Source organism: Pongo pygmaeus, chromosome 11 (assembly GCF_028885625.2).
Source record: "Pongo pygmaeus isolate AG05252 chromosome 11, NHGRI_mPonPyg2-v2.0_pri, whole genome shotgun sequence".
NCBI classification, from domain to species: Eukaryota; Metazoa; Chordata; class Mammalia; order Primates; family Hominidae; genus Pongo; species Pongo pygmaeus.
The window spans coordinates 78,353,030-78,373,376 of NC_072384.2; the positions used below are offsets into that span (position 1 = coordinate 78,353,030).

At 34.3% G+C, this 20,347-nt stretch overlaps 1 protein-coding gene across 1 annotated transcript in view; it reads right to left on the reverse strand.

The window, feature by feature from the left end:
* The window catches only part of TTN (titin), a 280,445-nt gene that overhangs the window by 150,317 nt on the left and 109,781 nt on the right, over positions 1-20,347 (reverse strand). Inside the window, exons 112-145 of the mRNA XM_054479293.2 lie at positions 19,159-19,563; positions 18,641-18,703; positions 18,130-18,207; positions 17,897-17,974; positions 17,220-17,306; positions 16,905-16,985; positions 15,798-15,881; positions 15,317-15,400; positions 13,105-13,188; positions 12,811-12,891; positions 12,586-12,669; positions 12,349-12,432; positions 11,984-12,085; positions 11,418-11,531; positions 9,141-9,221; positions 8,876-8,953; positions 8,529-8,612; positions 8,289-8,372; positions 7,955-8,038; positions 7,627-7,710; positions 6,836-6,916; positions 6,316-6,522; positions 5,276-5,353; positions 4,992-5,066; positions 4,695-4,787; positions 3,871-3,948; positions 3,514-3,672; positions 3,219-3,302; positions 2,950-3,027; positions 2,358-2,441; positions 2,024-2,107; positions 1,735-1,818; positions 1,231-1,527; positions 813-899 (exon numbers count right to left, since the gene is read on the reverse strand). Of these exons, the coding sequence (XP_054335268.1) occupies positions 813-899; positions 1,231-1,527; positions 1,735-1,818; positions 2,024-2,107; positions 2,358-2,441; positions 2,950-3,027; positions 3,219-3,302; positions 3,514-3,672; positions 3,871-3,948; positions 4,695-4,787; positions 4,992-5,066; positions 5,276-5,353; positions 6,316-6,522; positions 6,836-6,916; positions 7,627-7,710; positions 7,955-8,038; positions 8,289-8,372; positions 8,529-8,612; positions 8,876-8,953; positions 9,141-9,221; positions 11,418-11,531; positions 11,984-12,085; positions 12,349-12,432; positions 12,586-12,669; positions 12,811-12,891; positions 13,105-13,188; positions 15,317-15,400; positions 15,798-15,881; positions 16,905-16,985; positions 17,220-17,306; positions 17,897-17,974; positions 18,130-18,207; positions 18,641-18,703; positions 19,159-19,563 (3,573 nt within the window). The remainder of the gene's footprint in view (positions 1-812; positions 900-1,230; positions 1,528-1,734; positions 1,819-2,023; positions 2,108-2,357; positions 2,442-2,949; positions 3,028-3,218; positions 3,303-3,513; positions 3,673-3,870; positions 3,949-4,694; positions 4,788-4,991; positions 5,067-5,275; positions 5,354-6,315; positions 6,523-6,835; positions 6,917-7,626; positions 7,711-7,954; positions 8,039-8,288; positions 8,373-8,528; positions 8,613-8,875; positions 8,954-9,140; positions 9,222-11,417; positions 11,532-11,983; positions 12,086-12,348; positions 12,433-12,585; positions 12,670-12,810; positions 12,892-13,104; positions 13,189-15,316; positions 15,401-15,797; positions 15,882-16,904; positions 16,986-17,219; positions 17,307-17,896; positions 17,975-18,129; positions 18,208-18,640; positions 18,704-19,158; positions 19,564-20,347) is intronic.

The window sequence follows — 20,347 nt, forward strand, 5'->3', positions numbered from 1 at the left end:
TAACTATATGGTCTGCTGGGAGGGTTATGCTGATTTTAAGCAGCCATGCCAGCATCTTTTGTAGAAAATATTATTGAGCTTTAAAGCACAAATATATTAATTCTGTCCTGTACTATGAGCTGATTGAATATGTTAAATCTGGATACTATTCATTCAGTGATAGACTACTTTAATACCTTACTTTATTTTATCCTCACCATAATAGCTGAGCCCATTAAGACTGATATTAACATCCCCAATTTACAGGAAAATAACTTCAGGCTCAGATTGGTTAAAGGACTCACTGAGAGTGATATAACATGGTGTAAAGTCAACGCTAAAATCAAAACCTGCTGGGCTGCCCTTTATATAGATGTATTAGAAGACATAACTATTATTCTGTGTTTCGATAAATACATTCATTTTTTTTTCTTTTTAGCCTGGTGTTAAAAAGGCATTTAATATAAATGGTTGAAGGAAGAAATTTAAGAATATTTATTCATAATAGTTTTCAATACGTTTAAATATATAGTATACTTATTCATATATATTTAAATATATCTCCATGAAAACTATGATGTTTAATCAAATGATATGAAATCAGAACTTTTGTATCAGTTCTGGGACAATGCTTCCTTTCATCTTTGTTCTTGAATACTGCTTTGTATCAGTGAAAAAAGTAGATATCAGTGTTCCTGAACATTGTTAGAAGTAAATATGTAACTGTGTGATTGTCCATTTTATAAATATAATTTTCCTAAAACCCAGTTTCATCATAATTTATGTGGCAAAGCTATGGGTGAAGAATGCGTATTCACTTTGGGGAAGTGTACCTTTGGGTGGTGGTGGAGGTTCCACTTTTTTAGGAGCGGGAACAGGGACTTTCTTCTCTGGTACAGGTTTCTTTGGCACTTCAGGCACTTAAAAACATTTCATTTGAAGGCATTAAAAACCACATATACATGGTTTTATATATATATATATATATATATGAAAGAGACACATGAGAATAAGACCACAAACAAGTAAACATAATATGTGATTTGAAAAGACATTTAGATAATTTACAATAGACAGATACACAAGGCAGATACACAATAAGAGCACACATGTCTGGAATGTTTTCTAAGATTTAGATGGTCAATCACAGAGGGTAAAGGATTATAGATAAAACTGGAGATGAACAAAAAGATGAGAAAGCAGAATTCAACACAAAAGAGGCCTTGATGATTCCAAGAAGAGCTGCTATACCTGGTGCAGGTACTGGCACCTTAGGTTTAACTTCTGGAAGGACTTCTTCTTCAGGTGCAAATTCTTCTTCCTCAGGTACATATTCTTCTTCAGGAGGAACTTCCTCTTCCTCAGGTGGAATTTCCTCTTCTTCAGGTAGAACTTCCTCTTCCTCAGGTAGAACTTCCTCTTCCTCAGATAGAACTTCCTCTTCCTCAGGTAGAACTTCCTCTTCTGGAACAATTTCTTCTTCAAATAGAACTTCCTCTTCCTGAGGCAGAGCTACAGGAACTGGAACTGGTTCACGTTTCTTTGGCACTTTAAAGATATTTATTCAAGGGTACAAACATCACTTTTATGTAAAACATTCAAAACAATGAAGAAGCTTATGAAAGGCAAATATTCTGTGATCACAAAGCATCAATTATTATCAACATAAATACTAAGCATTAATTATAATTAGTAAGGCTGTATAACACCAGTTAGTTTTCTCTTTTACCATGGCTCTGTTACAGATTAATGTACCTTTGGGTGGTGGTGCTTCCACTTTTTTCGGAACAGGTGTTGGTTTCTTTTCTTCTGGGATGAGCTTCTTGGGCACCTCTGGCACTTTAAAGATATTGTTTATATTTAGGAATATGTTCTTTTATAATGTCTTAGAGCAATAGATATGAAAAGGAATCACAAAATACCTGACATATTTCTAACCAGATAGACACTTTAAAAATGTACAATGTAATGGGGAAATTTGTATGTGAGTATACATAGATGTGAGTTTTTTCCCCCAAGTACTTTAAGTGATGAAATGATGTACCTTTTGCAGGTGGAGCCTCCACTTTCTTAGGAGCAGGGACTGACACCTTCTTCTCAGGCACAGGCTTCTTGGGTACCTCTGGCACTTTAACGAAATGATTTAGAGAAAAATTTTATACGACATAAAAATACTGATTCCAAGCATAGTTTCAAAAGATTAAGATGAGGTAATAAAAGTATGACAAAGGTATTCCAAGAAGCATTTGATTTTTAAAATAAAATATTTAATTTTTTCTAAAGAGTTGCATCCCAAAAAGTACAGAATTAAACCAATTAATTTTTTACCCATATGCAAATGTGAAATAAAAATATTGCGACATTGAAAGTTCGTGTACCTTTGGCAGGTGGAGCTTCCACCTTTTTAGGAACTGGTACTGGTACTTTCTCCTCTGGTACAGGTTTCTTGGGCACTTCAGGAACTTCAAAGATATCAAATAGAGTTAGTGTCACATTTTTCACCCATAGCTAAGATTTTAAGGCTGGCAATGTAAGGCCTTAATTGAAGCAGCATAGATATTCTATCAATTTCACTTTAAGACTGAAAATTATAATAGCCACAAAACAAAGGCCAGAAAATACACAAAAATTAAAATAAAAAACACTGAAAAAAACGTGGAGTGGTGATAAAGACAAGACACAATGCCTGGTAAATGACGGTTTTGTCCATTTTGATATGCAAAAAGAATGTATTTTACTTGAAGAACTTTCCACTAAAGAGGAGGAGCCAACCATTGAGCATAAGCATAATTTGATGGCAAAATTCAGAGATGAGTACCGGGTAAACTGCTCCTGTGGCCAATTGAGAGGTGCTTGTCATGGCATTAATGTTGTTAATATTGTCATGGGGAAAGATCTGCTATGGCTCACCAAGCTATGCTGCATGGGTGAATTATCATGCTATTCCATTGATGGATTATAAAGATGTACCTTTTGCTGGCGGAGGCTTCTCCTTTTTAGGAATAAGCACAGGAACTTTCTCCTCTGGCTTCTTAGGAACCTCAGGCACTTTAAAGATATTGTTTATTGTTAAGCTCTAACTACTAGTAACAACACATCCATATACAACACAGCTAATGTTTTTTAACAACAGATAGTGACACACACACAAGGTTTTGAACTCAGAAGAAAGTTGAGTTAACTATTTCTAGGCAGGCAGATGAAGTCTTTTAGATACCCGTCAATGAATGGTGGTGTACCTTTTGCTGGTGGAGCTTCCTTCTTTTTGGGAACAGGAACAGGTTTCTTCTCTTCTGGAACAGGTTTCTTGGGTACCTCAGGCACTTTAAAGATATTATTAAGAATGTTGGAAATTTTGTAGGAAAGAAATAAAATGTGAAAAGCACCTGTAGAAATCATATTTCAGCATCTAAAAATATCTGCTTTAAAGTAAGCAATCATCAGTGCTGCCAATAATCCCCAGAATCTGACCAAATCAGACCCCCAAACTCCAAAGATGCTGTTGCACATCCCTTTGCAGGAGGCATCATCTACCTTTGACTGGTATCACTGGCACCACTTCTTCCTCAGTTATGAACTCCTCTTCTTCATGAATGTACTCTTCTTCTTCTACAAGATATTCTTCTACATGGGTTACAACTTCCTCTTCAAAGGCAACCTCTTCTGGTTCAAGTTCTTTAGGCACTTCTGGCACTTTAAAGATATTATCTTTAAGTTGGACATTTGCCAACGACTCAACAAAATTAAGACAACTTAGAAACATAGGCCCATTTATAACAGAAGAAAAGATAAGATTTACTTTTCCTACAAAAGAAGTTTTCACACACAGAACTGAAGAGGAATTCAACAGCAAAAGACGAACAACACATTAAAATGAGTGCCATTAGGTACCTCTAACAGGTGGTGCTACTTCTTTTCTAGGGACAGGTACTTTTTCTTCTGCGACAACCCTCTTGGGCTTCATGGGCACTTGAAATATGAAGTATAAGGAAATTTTATTGTCAGAAAAAGGCCACCCAGCCAATGCTTGCTTTGCTGTACTTTAAGCAGATAGAATAATGTATCTTCCTCTAATGAGATAGATATGCGATTGTTCATCTTTAAGAAACTATATACTCTCTGTGGAAAGGATTCTGAGCTTCATATAAATACAAGTACGCAGAAGTACCCAAGTAAACATGAAGTAGCAGAGCCCAAATGTGAAATGAGGTTTAGTGTTCAAATATCTCTCCTTGAAAGAAATATCCTTTCCTGAAAAGCCAAATTTACTTCTCAATTAGTATACTTCATACTTAGTATGAATCGGGGGAAAATGACTGGAAACTGGTTAGCTTTAAAAAAATCTTCAAAATGAATTTAGAATGAATAAACAGTTACCAAAGTTTGGTGAATATTATGGTATCATTGCATCGTTTAGGTAAATCAGGAATATGCCAAATGGTCACTGATTTTAAACCCAAACATTCTATTTTGTATGTATTGTAGCCATGTGGCAGGACACAGCCACCGGCTAAAAGGCTATGGATGTATTTAAAAATAATTTTTCCTTTTAAAGGTATTATCTTCTTATCCTGTATTTACACATTTTTACATCCAACATTCTGCTGACAACTAATTTAAAAGACATGAAACAACAAAACAAAATGAATCATAGTTACATTAATTTCAAAAGAGGCATCAGAAAAGATCACAATCGAGGAAGGAAATCATTATACCTTTAGCAGCGGGTTCAGTCACCTGCTCTTTTTCACGTTTGGTAATTGAAATACTTATTTTTTCCTCAACAACTTTCTTTGGTTCTTCAGGCACTTTAAAGATATTAATTATTAAAGAGCATTAAAACCAACTTCTTGAATACTATGTATTAAATACACATAAAAAACTGAAATATAAGAATTAGGACAAGAACATCCTACTCAGCAAAAACACAAAACATCAGACGGGCTAGGAAGACATGATTTTAGAACATACATAACAAAGTTGTTTTTGGTGATTATTACTCAGTAATGTACCTTTGGGTGTTGGAGGTTTGAGTTTCTTAGGAATGGGCACTGGTACTTTTTCTTCAGGGACAGCTTTCTTCGGCACTTTAAAATATCAATATTAAGAGATTTTAAAAATTGAAACAGATTTCTCAAGGCTAGTAAGAACAAAAAGTTAAGAAAGACAAATACAACATAATATTCCCAAACACACACATAATTTGTACACTGCCACTTTTACATATATTTTTATAGTAGGACAGACATGGAGGAAACAAAGATCTCTTACAGGTAATAATGTTTTTTCACTCTACCTTTAGCTGGTGGGGCCTTTGGTTTTGTGGGAACTGGTTCTTCTGGGACAGGCTTTACAGGGATGGGCTTCTCTGGTTCTTTAAAAGTACATACAAGGTATTTCATGTTAGACTTTAGAATATAAGTTTAAACATTTCTTAAAAGGAATCAAATAATTGAAATAATATCTTTTATCTACAGTATAGCCATAGCCTATTGAAGTAGGCAAGAACCAGAGGTCCAAGCAGAACAAGCTCATATTGCCCTTTCCTTCTTGCTATTTTCTTTAATTAGGTAATTCTTACGTATTAAAATTCTCATTTCACTTCAGGTAGATAAATTCCTGGCTAAAACTCCCCTATAATATGTTTTTTTAAAAAGCTATCCGTAAGACTATGTAGAATGTTCTCAAAGGTGGGCTATGAAACATCAGAGACTGAATAAGTGAAATAAGATTGATTCATTTCAAAATTTCAATAGAGATTTATTCTTTGAGTAAAATAAACGATTTGAAGCCCAAACTATCTGCCTACAAATTTGACCTTCATTAGGTAAAACACAACAGCTTGTGTTAGCTTACATGTCTGTCTTAACTTTTGAAGCAGTCATTATCAAGTTTTGATAATGGGAACCCTGTGGGTAAATACATTTTCTCAATAGCCTATCATACTCCATAATAGCAAGCTTTAGAATAAAAGATGTTCAGAAATTTTTAACCATGTACTAGAATGATCATGGGCACTTGAAGATAAACTTGTAACCTTTTTGAAAAAGAAACTTAGGGACATTTGCTATTTTGCATATGAGCAAAAATGAGGGGGGTATTAGATTATTCCCAGAACAAAAGTCTAACAATAACCTTAAGATTTATAGAGGTTTTTTTTTTTATTTTTTCTAGAAGTTATCAAAGAAGAAAATTCCTCATTTGCGAAATGAAACAAAGTTCTTTCCAAATTTCTTTGGGTATCCAAATTTTTATCTTGTTATGATTTATCTTGTTTTATCTTGTTTGAGTGTGCACATATTTAGTGTGGTTTTGAGTTTGCAGTTTTGCTCATACCTGTGATGTATTCTTCATGCTCTTCATATCGTTCATACTCCCGCTCCTCATATTCTTCATATTGGTCATATTCTTCTGTTGGTTCATACTCCTCAAATTCTTTATAATCATATTCTTCATATTCCTCATATTCTTCTTCCTGTTGTACTGAAACAGCTTCTTCTTCTAGGGTATAAGACCTTTCTTCCTCTTCCATTATAGTTACTTCTGAAACAATATTAACAACAGGCAGCACTTTACTTTACAGCACTTTTAGGGATGACTGATAGTAACAATGTGCTTTGATTTTATTCTTTTGCGTTTGTTTCATGCACTGATTATGGGAGACCCTGACTGTTTTTTTTTTTTTTTGGCCAGTCAAGGTATCATAGAGTATATTTAGCAATTGTGATTTCAAATGTTATATACCCTGCCCGTAGTCAACAATAAGCTAATAAAGTGTAGGAGTCAGATTGGGAACTAGAAGGCAAAGAGCCAGATAGTTTCATGCCTCACATTACTTAATCAAAGTTCAATATACCTTTGGTGGGTTGAGGTTCTCTTTCTGGAGCTTCAATTGATACTTTTTCTTCTTTAACCACTCTTTTTCTGAATTCAGTCACTTTAAAGGAGTAATTATTAAAAGTGAATTGCAAGATTCTGAAAATGTGTGTGTGAAGAGAAATTTTGTTCAAACAATTCAAGGACAAAGACAACCATAACAGTGCCTGATTAAAGTTTCATTTAAAAGGCAAGAAAATCAATAGACTTGGAAATAAACTTGCTCTAATATGCATATGAAGTACGTCAAAGACATGGAATAATTTTAGGAAAATCAAGTAGTATTTATAAAAGTTTAAAAAGACAACTAAACAGCGTAAATAATGACTATCAAACTAAGTAGAAGCATTTGACAGAAACCTATGTTACATGAATAGTTTCTTCACCTTAATTCTAAGACATTTTCCTTAGCTCTACTGGTACAATGTAGAAAATTCAGAATTGAAAAAATTAAAAATTTCATCAGAGATTGCCACATAAAGCAAGCATCTAGGCAGATGAGTTTAGTATATGGAAAAGGCATTAGAAGACAAATACAGATTAAGGAAAATTATTCACATACGTTTAGAAGAAGCCTCACTTGTTTTGAAGAAAAAAGTACTTTCTGTTATCAAAAATATTTAGTTTTGAAGTGATATGCATTAACAAATTTATATTGCTTACTTTATACTATGTCTTTTTTTTTTTTCTAATGAAACCTATTCCACTAGATTAGTTTTAGTGTCTGGATGCTTATTTTGATTTTTTTTTTTTTTCTAAGAGTCAGTATACCTTTAGCTGGTGGTTCCTCCTCTCTTTTAGGTTTGAGTTTCAGAACTTTTTCTTCTGGGACAGCTCTCTTCGGTTCCTCTGGCACTTTAAAGAGAGATTTCACTTTAAAGTATTGTTTCCCTCTTTCAAACCACAAAAAGGCAGCCATATAGTAGTAGCCCAAACATAAACACTTGACATTTTCATTATTTCAGACATAAAACAACAACTGTAACAACAACAACAACAACATCAACAACAACAACAAAAACCAGCACCCATAACCAGTGTATTTGGTAAAGAGAGTAGGGCAAGTACAATATTGTGCATAATGGAAGGGCGGATGTACCTCTTGCTTTTGGAGGCGCCTCTTTTTTAGTTACAGCAACAAGAACTTTTTCTTCCTGGGTAATTTGCATGTGCCTCTCAGTCACTTAAAAGATAATTTTAGGATTAGGGAGTTATATTAAAGTGGATGTAAAAAATATACTAGCCAGAAAGTACTGTGTTTAGAATAGAAGAATTTACAAGGCACACACAAATAAACATCACAAGTAATACTCCACCCAAAGACACCATTGTCACCCACCAACATATAAACGGTATGACCCAAAGGACAGCAGCAGAGAGAAAGAAAGACAAGCCATATGTTCCTAGTTTTTCTGCTGGGGAGGTTTGTTTACCTTTGGCTGGGAGAGGTTCTTCCATCTTAATGACTTTTGGAGGAACCTTTTTTTCTGGAACTGGTTTCTTTGGCTCTTCTGGCACTTAAAAGATACCAGGCAATACCATCAAACATACAATATGGAAAACACTAAACATAGGCACACTTATTCTCTGGTTAATGTTTAAAAAATCTGAAGAATGTATCAATTTAAGATAAAAAAAGACAGTCTTGAAGAATAAAATAAAATCCAATATACCTTTAGGTGGGGGCACCTTTTCCTTTTTAGGAACTGGAGCAGGAACTTTCTTTTCTGGCACAATTTTCTTAGGTGCTTCAGGAACTTTAGAAAGATTAGGTTTAAGAATATGAGTTTGCCTTACATATGAAGTGATACAGTTTTGGGGCTTAGAATTCACTTTTTGAAAAGATTGCACATATATACAAACGTTAATGACTACACTCAGTAAATACGTTCATACATGTGTGCTGACAAAACGTAGACAGTTATGCAAATTGTTATGCATAAGACAATTATGCAAATATGAAGGTATTATTATATACATTAAAATAAATAGTGTTGCATTTCTTTGAAAGAAATCATACCTTTAGCCGGTGGAGGCTCCTCTATTTTAGCAGGAATTTTTGGTTTCAGTACAATTTTCTTCTCCTGCCTCTCTGTCACTTGAAAAGATTATAAAATATATTTGTAGAAATGTCCAGATTTCTTTTCAATAAAAGTGTAAGGGATCTTTTTATTAGACATGATATTTATCAATATTTGCAATATGGATGACAAATTAGCTATAAGAAAACATAAAGAAGGAGACAAGCTAACATAGGGATAAAACTAATTAAAGAGTCAGTATACCTTCAGCTGGCTCAGCTTCCACTCTCTTAGAAATAATGTGCAGCTTTTCTTCCACAACATATTCCTCAGGCTCTTCCAACACTTTAAAGACAGCAGTTTTAAAGAAGATAAATTACAGTGTTTTTCATGTTTATTTTTAGCTTTATCACTTCAAAGAGTAATTAAAATAGCAAAAGTTTAACTCTTGCCAAATCCCTGCTTGTTCCTATTTAAAATACTCAAAGAGCATTTTAATCAAAGCATATGCATTAATGAAGAGTATGGGAAATGGGAAATAGGTTTCATTAACTTAATTTTCAAATGTGTCATACAGATAATAATGCTTATATCCACAGCAACAACAGGACAAGTACAAGACAAAAAACGATTATAATAGCTGAGTTAACAAGAACAGAAGAATTTGAAGATGAGTTTCACGAATAACAGAGCACTCCAGATTTGAAGGCCACAGGGCAGAAACATATACTTGAGGATTTAAGTGAATTGTAAGATAATATTTCATATTGTTTTCCCAGCCAGTTTTGTGGGGCAGGTATGGCAGAAGAGGCGGGAGGCTTCACATAATTTTTGAGCCTAAGTGTATACAGTTTTAATTTTTTTTAAGACAATGTCTTGTTTTGTTGCCCAGGCTAAAGTGCAGTGGTGTAATCACAGCTCACTGTAACCTCGAACTCCTGGGCTCAAATGATCCTCCTGCCTCAGCCTTCTGAGTTAGCTGGGACTACAGGTGCATGCCACCATGCCTAGCTGTTTTTTCAATTTTTGTAGAATGGGGTCTTGCTATGTTGCATAGGCTGGTCTTGAACTCCTGTGCTCAAGCAATCCTCCCTTCTCAGCCTCCCAAAGCACTGGGATTATAGGCATGAGCCACCATGCCTGGTCAAAGTTAAATAAAGAATAGAAGTGTCTGGTTAAAAATGTATCTGCTCCTTACACTGAAAGTAAACCTAACAAGCCACCCATCTTTGGGGCTTAATGAGAACATAAAAATAATCACAGTGTTTCTCTTTTTAACTAAAGTCTGGACTACTAAAGGAAGTTAATAGTGTCAGAAGTTGAAATCAGACTATGTTTGGTTTTATGAACACTTTTAGAAAAGATGGAGTCGTCTTCAAATCTACCAGCTTCCTGACTTATGTCCACCACCATGGCCTCTTCCAGGAAGCACAACAGAACTAATGGATTTCCTCCTGGGAGTCATGTCCCATCTTGGCCTATTCCAAGGCATTCCATTAAGACTATGCACCTTGGATTTTTACATGGGCTTTTGTTCCAAGTGAAAAAAGGGGCATGGTGTGCCATCTTTTATTAGACAGATAAAAACAGATACTTAGGGCATCTAAGTGTACTTCAATTCTACTCATCTTCTCACTGGGAAGAGAGTTAGTTTGGTTAAGGAGCTTATTGGTTTCTCTTTAAAAGCAGACCTTAGGAACTTTCTTAGGAAAGTTCTTTTGGCCATATGGCTTTAGCCAGAATGCTGGATTTTAGTTGGAAACCTGGTGTTTCCTTAATTCATTGAAAAAATATCCCAGTGGAATAGTCTGTTGGTTCTGTCCTTAAGAAACTATAGGTAATTAGCATTACAGGTATGAAAAGATCTGAGTAACAAGTCAGTCTGATCCCATCTATAACACAATTGTTTTCTCCATATGTAAAATACAGGAAAGCGTTATGTGTTCAGTGCTTCAGACTCAGAAATATGGCATTGACTCATGGAATGTAATAAGGTAATATATTTTCTTGCTCATTTTAAAACATTTTAAGACATTATAGTGACTTCTGCAATTGACTTAATGGATTATCACTTGTATTTTTTAAATGCCTAGAATAAAAAAATTAAAGGATTATAATATAAAATATATTTCTGTCTGTGGATTGTGGTACAAGCAATGTTTGAGAAACACCAATTAGACATTAGGCTACTAAGGTAAAGCTTATGCCAGCCCACCATGCTGAAGCCAAGTCCTGTTTAATGAAAGGATATATGTATATGGAGATACCTGCCCTGATTAATTATATATAAATATGAAGTCTCTTTTATTCTATGTAGGCAAGTAAGAAGGGATGCAGAAGAAATACACTGGATTTCTCTAATCTAGTATAATCCTCCTGAATCTTGTGTTTTGATCAAAATATTCATTTAATGAGACTGGTAGATGTTCACTGAATTTGTGTCACTTTTTTGTGTCTCTTTTCATTGGTCTGTAAACAATTTGTGAAAGAAAACACCTCATCAAAACCCCAGATCATCTCTAGCTTATTTGCATTGTTTACCTTCATATTCTGTAACCTCCGCTTCTTCCTCCTCCTCTCTTTCTTCTTCTCTATAAACTGAAATGGACACACCTTCTTCCTCTTCTGAATAACTCCATTCCTCCTCTGCAGATACTTTAAAAGTTAAAGTTTCATTTAAATTCAGCCTGCTGAGATACAGATGTATATACAGCCATGTGGTCACTACAGATGGATAACTGTTCCTCTATCTGCTTAGGACATAGCTTCATGGTACTTCCTCACTATAAGAAGAAGGAAGCTAATTTAAGATGAGGGCAAGTACAGCCCAAGACTGAGAATGATACTTGAGTTATGTCCAAGTGTGGCCACTTTCAAAATTATAACATTTTCGGGACTCATCCACTTCCTTCGAATGATTCAAGGCCAACATAGACACAAAAGACTCAGTCCCAGAAGGCTACAAAAGGTAGACACATTCTAATACCAACATAAGGAGAAATAACTGATGAGGACACGTTCTAAGGTGAACAATCACATGTGGAAGAAGAAGAGACTTTGAGGAAACACACACAAACTCATTTATCCCCTGACTTCCGATTATATACCTTCGTGCCGCGTGACTTCCACTCTTTGAGGAACTGCGAAGGATAGTTTTTCTTCAGCAACAAATCTTTTTTCTTCTACAACAGTTTTCTTAGAGACTTCAGCTTTAAGAAAGTGTTAAAGTTGAAGTTTAAAATCAAGAATTTTAACAATTCTCACTTTCTAGAATTTGGGGAAGATTTGCACAGTACACCACTTTGACTAGCAAAATGGGAAAACAAGTTACATATCACAAGGACATAAACATAAAAGTTTCACTGCAAGTAAGACAATGGATCAGTACAAGCACAGACCAGATGGAAAAAGCAAGAATTTAACACACTCGAAGATTTTTTTTTTTTTGTCAGAGGATTGAGGCAAATCCTACCTCGGGGAGGAGGAGGTTTCTTAGCGACAGGAACTGGCACTGTAACTTTCTCCTCTGGGACAGGTTTCTTAGACACAGCTGGCACTTTAGAGACATTATGCACTTTTAGAAATTTAATGTGATCTCATTGAAGCCCAATGCAAAACAAAGAAATACACCCACAATGCACTCATATCACAAAACTAACAAAATCACTGGAACATAAAGACAGTTCTTGGGAAGATGGAGAAACAATACCTTTTGGTGGTGGTGGAACTTCTTCCTCTTTCCGAGGAACAGGTTTTCTTTCTTCAGGAACTTTCTTCTTTGGTAGTTCTGGCACTTAAAGGATAGTATTGAATTTTAAAATTTGTCAAAAAGGCCAAATAAATGAGCAACATAGCAGTGGCAATTAAAGAAGACATGCAATTAAAGAAGCTTGAAGGAAAGACGAGGTTATTTCATGGAGATGGGATTAAGTACCTGCTGGTGGTGGAGATTCCTCTCTTTGAGTTACAATGGTTATTTTTTCTTCTGTCACAACTCTCTTCTGTACTTCAGGAACTTGAAGAGACATTTTTAGAATTGACTTTATATTTTCTAAAGTAGCTATGCACAGTTATTTTTTTAAGAAAGCAGATAGGTGGACAGACACTTTTGTTCAATTCTCACCACAAAACATTCATTTAGAATTAAACTAACTCAATGAACAGATAATCAAACAAAATATTTTGTATCAAAGACAAAAGAAGGGCTTTACTTCGAAAGCCACTGTACCTTTAGCAGGGGGAGCTTCCTTTTTCTTTGCAACAGGAACAGGAATCTTTTCTTCAGGGACAGGTTTCTTTGGCACCTCTGGGACTTAAAGTTTTTGAAACACAATGTTAGTTCAGACATATATCACTTTTATGAAAGAACATAGACACATGCACAAATCTTTATGTAGTACATTAATGTTGTTATAGATTATCTATGCATCAGCAAAATTATCCAGAAAATTAAACTAACTATAATATTCCAAGGATCACATTGTGATAAATATCACAAATAATGTTTTAGAGGCATTTAGGCAAAAATGAGTTATGTAACAGAAAGTTGTGCACAGAATTAATCCTTTATATATTGATATGACCTTGCTAAAAACAAATTAGTGATGACACAAACAATCAAGAATGTGGATATGGTATATAGAAAACTTCTTGATGCTTTGTATTGAGAAATGGAATACGTAATAACAATGGCTTTAGTTTATCTAAGACTATTTTAGACTAAGACTAAGAAGTCTTAGAATAGTTGAATATATATAACTTACTTCTCTTCCCCACATTTCTCCTCTCGTTTTTGGGGGGTGTGCCTGTAGTGAATTCAAAACTCAGGAAACACTTACTCTAGAGTAGGTCTCTCAATCTGATACCCACGTGTTAATGACTTTACAGAGCTTTGTGTGCAGAATTTTGTGGGTATGTGTATTTGTGCTTTTTTTTCTAAGGGGCTCTAGACTTTTCAACAGGGTTTTCAACCTAAAAAATGTTTACACTGTATTTGATTTATCTATTCTAAGAATGGATAATGTTGACTTTTTAATTGGAAGATGAATTTTAACAGCATGCATTACTGGCAATAATTGTTCTCATTTTAAATACGATATTGGCAGCTTTTGTGAATCCCTGCACCTCTGCACATGCATTTGTAATATTTTGGTGTAATTATATAGCTGTTCATTTATATATGTATATGTTATGCTATATATACATGCAGTATTTATATATATATACATGCTATTATACTATGTGTATTTGTTTTTATGAGTAAATGAGAGATGCCTCTGTGTCTCCTTTAGAAGACATATATGACTTGTGAAAACGAATTAGTGATTACACAAACAGTCAAGAATGTTCAGATAGTATGTAGAAAAGCTTCTTTATGGTTTGTATTGGGAAATGTAGTACATAATAACAATGGGTTTAATTTATCTAAGACGATCTGTCTCAAGTAGCTTTAGTATTAGTATTGGTTTTACTAACATGACCTTTGTATTTAATGGTTAGATAATCAAAAGAATTTTGAAAGAGCCAAGAGTTTGAGAAAGAGAGAAGCATATTTGATTCAGGAAGAAAATAGAAACATTGCAAAGTCAGGCCAAGGGAACGCTATTCAAAATGTACTATTTTAGTTAGGTCTGGTTTCTCCTAAATTGGATAATGTTGAATTATTGCTGAGTCTCTATAACTGAACAGATGTGTGCAATTGTAGCTTCAGTGCTTCAATAAGATAGTGCCTTTATCGCCAAAAAAATCCCAAACAAACCAAAGCAAGGGATTTGTGATATACCACAGCAGCATATTTTCATTCAAACATACCTCTGTGAAAGGTACTTTGACTAGCTAATTAGATAACGGAAACATTTATGGCCAATACTGAAGTTCAGTTAACATCTCAAGAAAATTGTGAAAGTAAACTTCAAAAAATCTATATGTTCCCCACTATTGAAGACTTGTCACTATTGACTTTTAAGAAGCATGGTACTATGTATGTCTTTATGTAATTAACATTCAGTTCTGCCAGACACTCTCCAGTTGTCATTGCCTGTCTCCACCTCTTCATAATGCATGAAACTGCTTTTATTAAGAAAAAGTTGCATTTATGCATTTATGAAGGATGAAAGTTTTTTTCCTAGAAACATGTCAGTAGAAAACAAGTTTCACAAACATTTCCTCTTTCTCTAACAGAGGGAAGATATTAAAAATGTAAGATAGCAGTTTGACATAGTTACTTCCTTTAACAACACTTTTTGGTGATGTCTTAGGAATATTCAGTATAGTAAATAAAGTATGTCAAGAGCATGGCACGGAAGCTGACAAACATTAAAAACACAAGGAGAATGTAAAAGAGACAAAAGACAAAGGCAGCATCATACATATGAAGATTGTAGAAAGCAAAAGGCTGGCACTTGGAGCAAAGAGTCTCCCCATCATTGGCTCTGGTGTACCTTTTGGGGGAGCAGCAGGTTCCTTCTTAGGCACAGGAACTGGCTTTTTCTCCTCTGGCACGGGTTTCTTGGGAACCTCAGGAACTTTAAAGATACAATTGTTGAAATAATGTGGAATATTCTAGTCGCCTTCTGAGACATTTAAGATTACATTAAAGCATAAATCTTCACTAAGAGTGTGAGAATTAGGAAGTAATTTCAATATGCCTATTTGTGATAGAAATGAACGCTAAATACCTCAACACCATATAGACATTACATACATTACACAAGCAGACAAAGACCCAGTTAGCATGATCTGGAGTCTAGAAATGTTACCAATACTTGCATAACACATTACCACAAATAAATGAAATCAATACACACAGAATTAAATATATTATAGATGGTTTACAGATGCTATTTTGTTAATACATAGATCTTATAGAAGAAGATACAAGATGGATGCTAAGAATTACTTTTTTCACAAATATTATTCTACCTTTCGGTGCTGGGAGCTCCACTTTTTTAGGGATGGGAACAGGGGCCACTTCTTCTGGAGCTGGTTTCTCAGGTAGCTCAGGGACTTTAAAAGAAAGGTGCCGTTTTTGAGAAAGCGTGCGTTTGACAGGCATATGTTGTTGTAAGACTTAGAATTAAATACAGGTTCCCTTTTTATACCAATTGAATGCAAGAAAATTATGCTTTAGAAATGAGGGTAAATGAAGATGGCTGAATGGCTAATTAGAAAATGTGACCGCTGTCACCTTCAACTGCAGAAGCCTCCACTTTGTCAGGAACAGGTAAGAGCAATCCTCCCTCGGAGGTGCCTGTGTCGGTCCCTCAGAAACCAGCTTTTTATGAACATCAATAACTATGAAGTTAGGTTTTCTTTGTAACCTTTACTTTTATAAAGCAGTTTCATAAATACAATTGCATTAGTTTTTTTGTGTCTTAAATGTTTAACAATTTGGGTGGAATGGAGGGGGTGGAGCCTTGATCTATAGTGCTTGCAGATTTCCGATTTCCAAGGTGGTGTAAACACTCCCTCCCACTCTGGCTGTCAAGGTGATGTCATTGTCCTGGAGTTGGAAAGAGATGTGCAGTAGTACATTATATGGTATTTCCACCACACAGACACAAAGATGGAAACAATCTCAGAAACACAGATAAGAACAAAATGCAGTAAAATAGGAGTTTTGAGTATTTATTAACATTTAAAAATATACTTTATTGGACTGTAAGTTTATATAATCTAATTTTTAATAATGGTGTTGTTAAACTACTGGCTGGCAAAATTCCTGAAAATGTAACCATAGGCTCTGGTGAGCTGGTATGAACTGGCTCCAGGACACTGTATTTCCAAGTAACAGGTTACGAGATTGCAAACTCTCTGAAGCAGGGAACGGAGGCTCCAATAATTTTCACTTTTTTCCCCTGTGTCTTCCTCACGGTTCTTCCCATCCCCCATCACATCCTTTGTACATGGTGGCTATAGGTATGCAGACTGTGACTAAATCTATTATTTAATACTAACATAAATGTTTCACTATGGAATTTGTACTAATTTTTATTAAAATAGTTTAAACTTAGAATGAATTACTAATACCTTTAGGTGGTGGTTCAACCCTTTTGGAAACGGCAACGTGAATTTTCTCTTCAGTAACAATTTCCTTTTGTACCTCGGGGACTTAAAAAAATGTACATTTTAATTAGTGATATGCCATGTTGTGGGTGTTAATTGTAATTTACAAAGAACATTAAAATAAAAATGAAAACAGAGACAAACATGAAATGAAAAGGATGACAGAGAATTTACAAGGAGACAGAAATGTCTACACGATCATAAATCAGACAACAAGAGGGATAAAAATCTGCCTAAAACCCTTCCATTTGAGCCCCCACATTCCAGTTTGCCTTATACCTGTGACTGACACCTCCTCCTCTGTGTGAGAAGCAAAGAACATCTTTTCTTCTGAAATAACCATCTTCTTTGTATGCACAGCTGGTACTTTAAAGAGAGTATTTCACATTAGTATTCCTTTTTTTTAGTACAAGACATCAGATCAAACACATGGATTTTATTCTCAAGTATTTAGACACAGAATAAGTGGGTTAATATGGTAGCTTGAGAACAAATTCAGTATTGACAAGAAAACAAATCATGTTTTGATCTATAGGGACAAACAACGCATGCAGCCTTCATCAAACATTCTTAAATGAGAATCAAATAGACACAACTTCTTCACACACAATGTTGTGCTTTTCCAAATCTGTTAGGGTCTATTTCTATAAATAAGAGGACAGGGATTATTATATGCAATGGAATGCATTGCATAGTGAAGTTAGCAAACTACTAATTAAACACGAACCTTCCTTATAATAAAAAAATGTAATTTTTAAGCAGAACTAGAAACAAAGTAGATAATGTTATTATTTAAATTAAACATATGTGCAACTCAATGTAAAATTTGTATTATGTAAAAATGTGCTTTTTTTGGTCGTTTCAGATTTGTGAGTTACTTAGCAATATATGTACACATGTCCATACACATAAATAAAAAAATTTTGAACTTGTAGCTGAAACACAAAGATGTATACCTTTCACTTCAATAACTTCTTCCTGTACTGGAGTCCGGGAAGGTTTTTGTGGAACAATCTTCTTTGAAACTTCAGGTACTTTAAAAATATGTACAAATATATTTGTATTTTGAAGAATATTGCTTTGCACAAAATTTAAAAGTATTTGATTATATAAATAACTAACGTGAGTATGGATCAGTAAACATATTACTTGTGTACATGGGTGCTAGGAATGTTTTAAATGATAATACCTTTGGTGACTTGAACTTTTTCTTCCTCCATTCTTCGAGAAGTCTTTTCAATTTTTTCAATTACTGGCTTCTTTATAACTGCAAACATTTTAGAGAAATTGCAGTACTTTTAGAATTCCTATTAAAATTCTCTCTCTCTCTCTCTGTGTATATGTGTTTATACACACCTATATGTGTATATGCAGATATATGTATCATTCTTTAAAGAGAGAGATGAGTTTGGTTTTTTTCTTTGACCTTTATGCACAACTTTGAACTTTGGGTACAAGTTTCTGTACTTAACATATTTTGGTTACATTTATTTTAAGTTTACCATTACAATTTTTATCATCTTTTGATTTTTTAATGAAATGAATTAGATAGAAATTTTAAGAAAAAAAATCATTCACAATAAAGCTTAGAGAAGAAGTTGTGCCTATTGGATTGAACTGCTGATTTATACATTGCTGCCAAACAAGCCATGATAATGATGTTGATGCTCTAGTCTATTTAAATATTTCCAATTGCTTACCTTTAGGAGGTGGTGGTGCTTTCTTTTCAGGTACTTTGGCTGGAACTTTTCTCTCATGTGATTCTTAAATAAAAACACAGGAATAAGAAGGGATGCTTAAATAGGAGAGTTCTCTTAGGTTGTTAATTGCAAATGAGATAAGGTAAGGATAATATATAATTGTGTGAAGTATTGTATTTGGGATCGTTATTACCAACACAACTCTTAGTGCTAGGATTTGAAGCAGGATCAAGCAGAAATGCAACAAGGCAGTAAAAGTAAAACTTGACCTTCTGCATTAGAAATTAGCACTTGGAATTTAGTGTTAGTAATAAGACTAAATGATTTAGCTTATAATGTCAAAGCATGAAAGTAACTCTGAAGAAAATAACTTTTAAAAGATTTCTAACCTTAAAAAAAATCTAAGATCATTTTATCTATTTCACATAAACTGCAAATCAGGTTCTTAGCATTGAAAATTTCATGAACTGAGCAAAAATGAAGAAAAGAGGGAAACAAGTCATTCAGTTTATACATACCTTCATAGACCTCCTTTTGAACTTGAATTACTTCCCTTTCTTGGTAAGCCTCTTCCCACTCTTCCTCCCCTTCGTCATAGCCTTCTTCCCTTTCATAGTATTCTTGCCCTTCTTCAAAATCTTCTTCCCATTCCTCGTGAACTTCCCTTTTAGCTTCTACCTTGATCTCTTCATAGTCTTCATCTGGTTCTTCATAATAAGGTTGTTCAAATGGCTCTGTGTATGGTTCTACCTCCAGTTCGTCGTAAGGTTCTTCGAAAGATTCAATGAAGACTCTCTTCTCCTTGTGGACTGCTTGCTTTTTCTCATGCACAGCTTCTTTTTCTTTCTGAACCTCTTTCTTTCTGGTTATAGTCATTATTTTTACTTCTTCAGCTTTAGAGGACACATCAATGATTTCAGGAGCTAAAATAGATAAAGATACTATTAGCATATTGATTCTATCCATCCAACTGCTTCACTAAACAAAAACCTACCTAGTTAAACAACATCAGTATTTCAGATCTATTTTATTGATAATTTGTTTTTCTTTTTGTATTGGTTCCATTTAAATTTTTGACTATGGAACATAGTAGAGTATCAAGATGCATTCTACTCTTGATTTGAGGATTTTTCCAGTATGAAAAAATGGATTCAATAAATATTATCAAATGGACACACCTTCCATTATTCCATGAGAGCTCCAGTTTGCAGAACCCCTAGTTTCTTCCAATGGAATTGTTTTAATATTCGATAAGTTTATGGAATTTATATTTCATACTTATACAGTTAACTTTTTTTAAAAAGTTCTGATTATTATTTCAAACACATTTCTAATTTCAAACCTAGGTTTTTGACTATTGCATATGATCCCTTAGTCAGTTTCATAAAAACATTTAAAATTATGTAACCAAGTTAATTAGGTACTTTTAGATAACAGATTTTTAAAGTTCTTAAGGGCTCTCATTATTTATATGACTCTTAACATTTGTGTTAACTACAATAAAAAAAATAAGGAATGGCCCTTCCTTTCTAGCCCTCACTGCTTCCTTCTCTGAGACCATTGCACAGAGGCAGCATAAACATCTGCCTGGGTTTGTTTTCCTGGGAAAGGGGCAATATGAAATAGCCATCATTTCTAATGCTAAATTTAACACAGCAGAGGAGACTCCACAACTTTGCAATAAGTTGGAAGCCTAATATTTAAAAT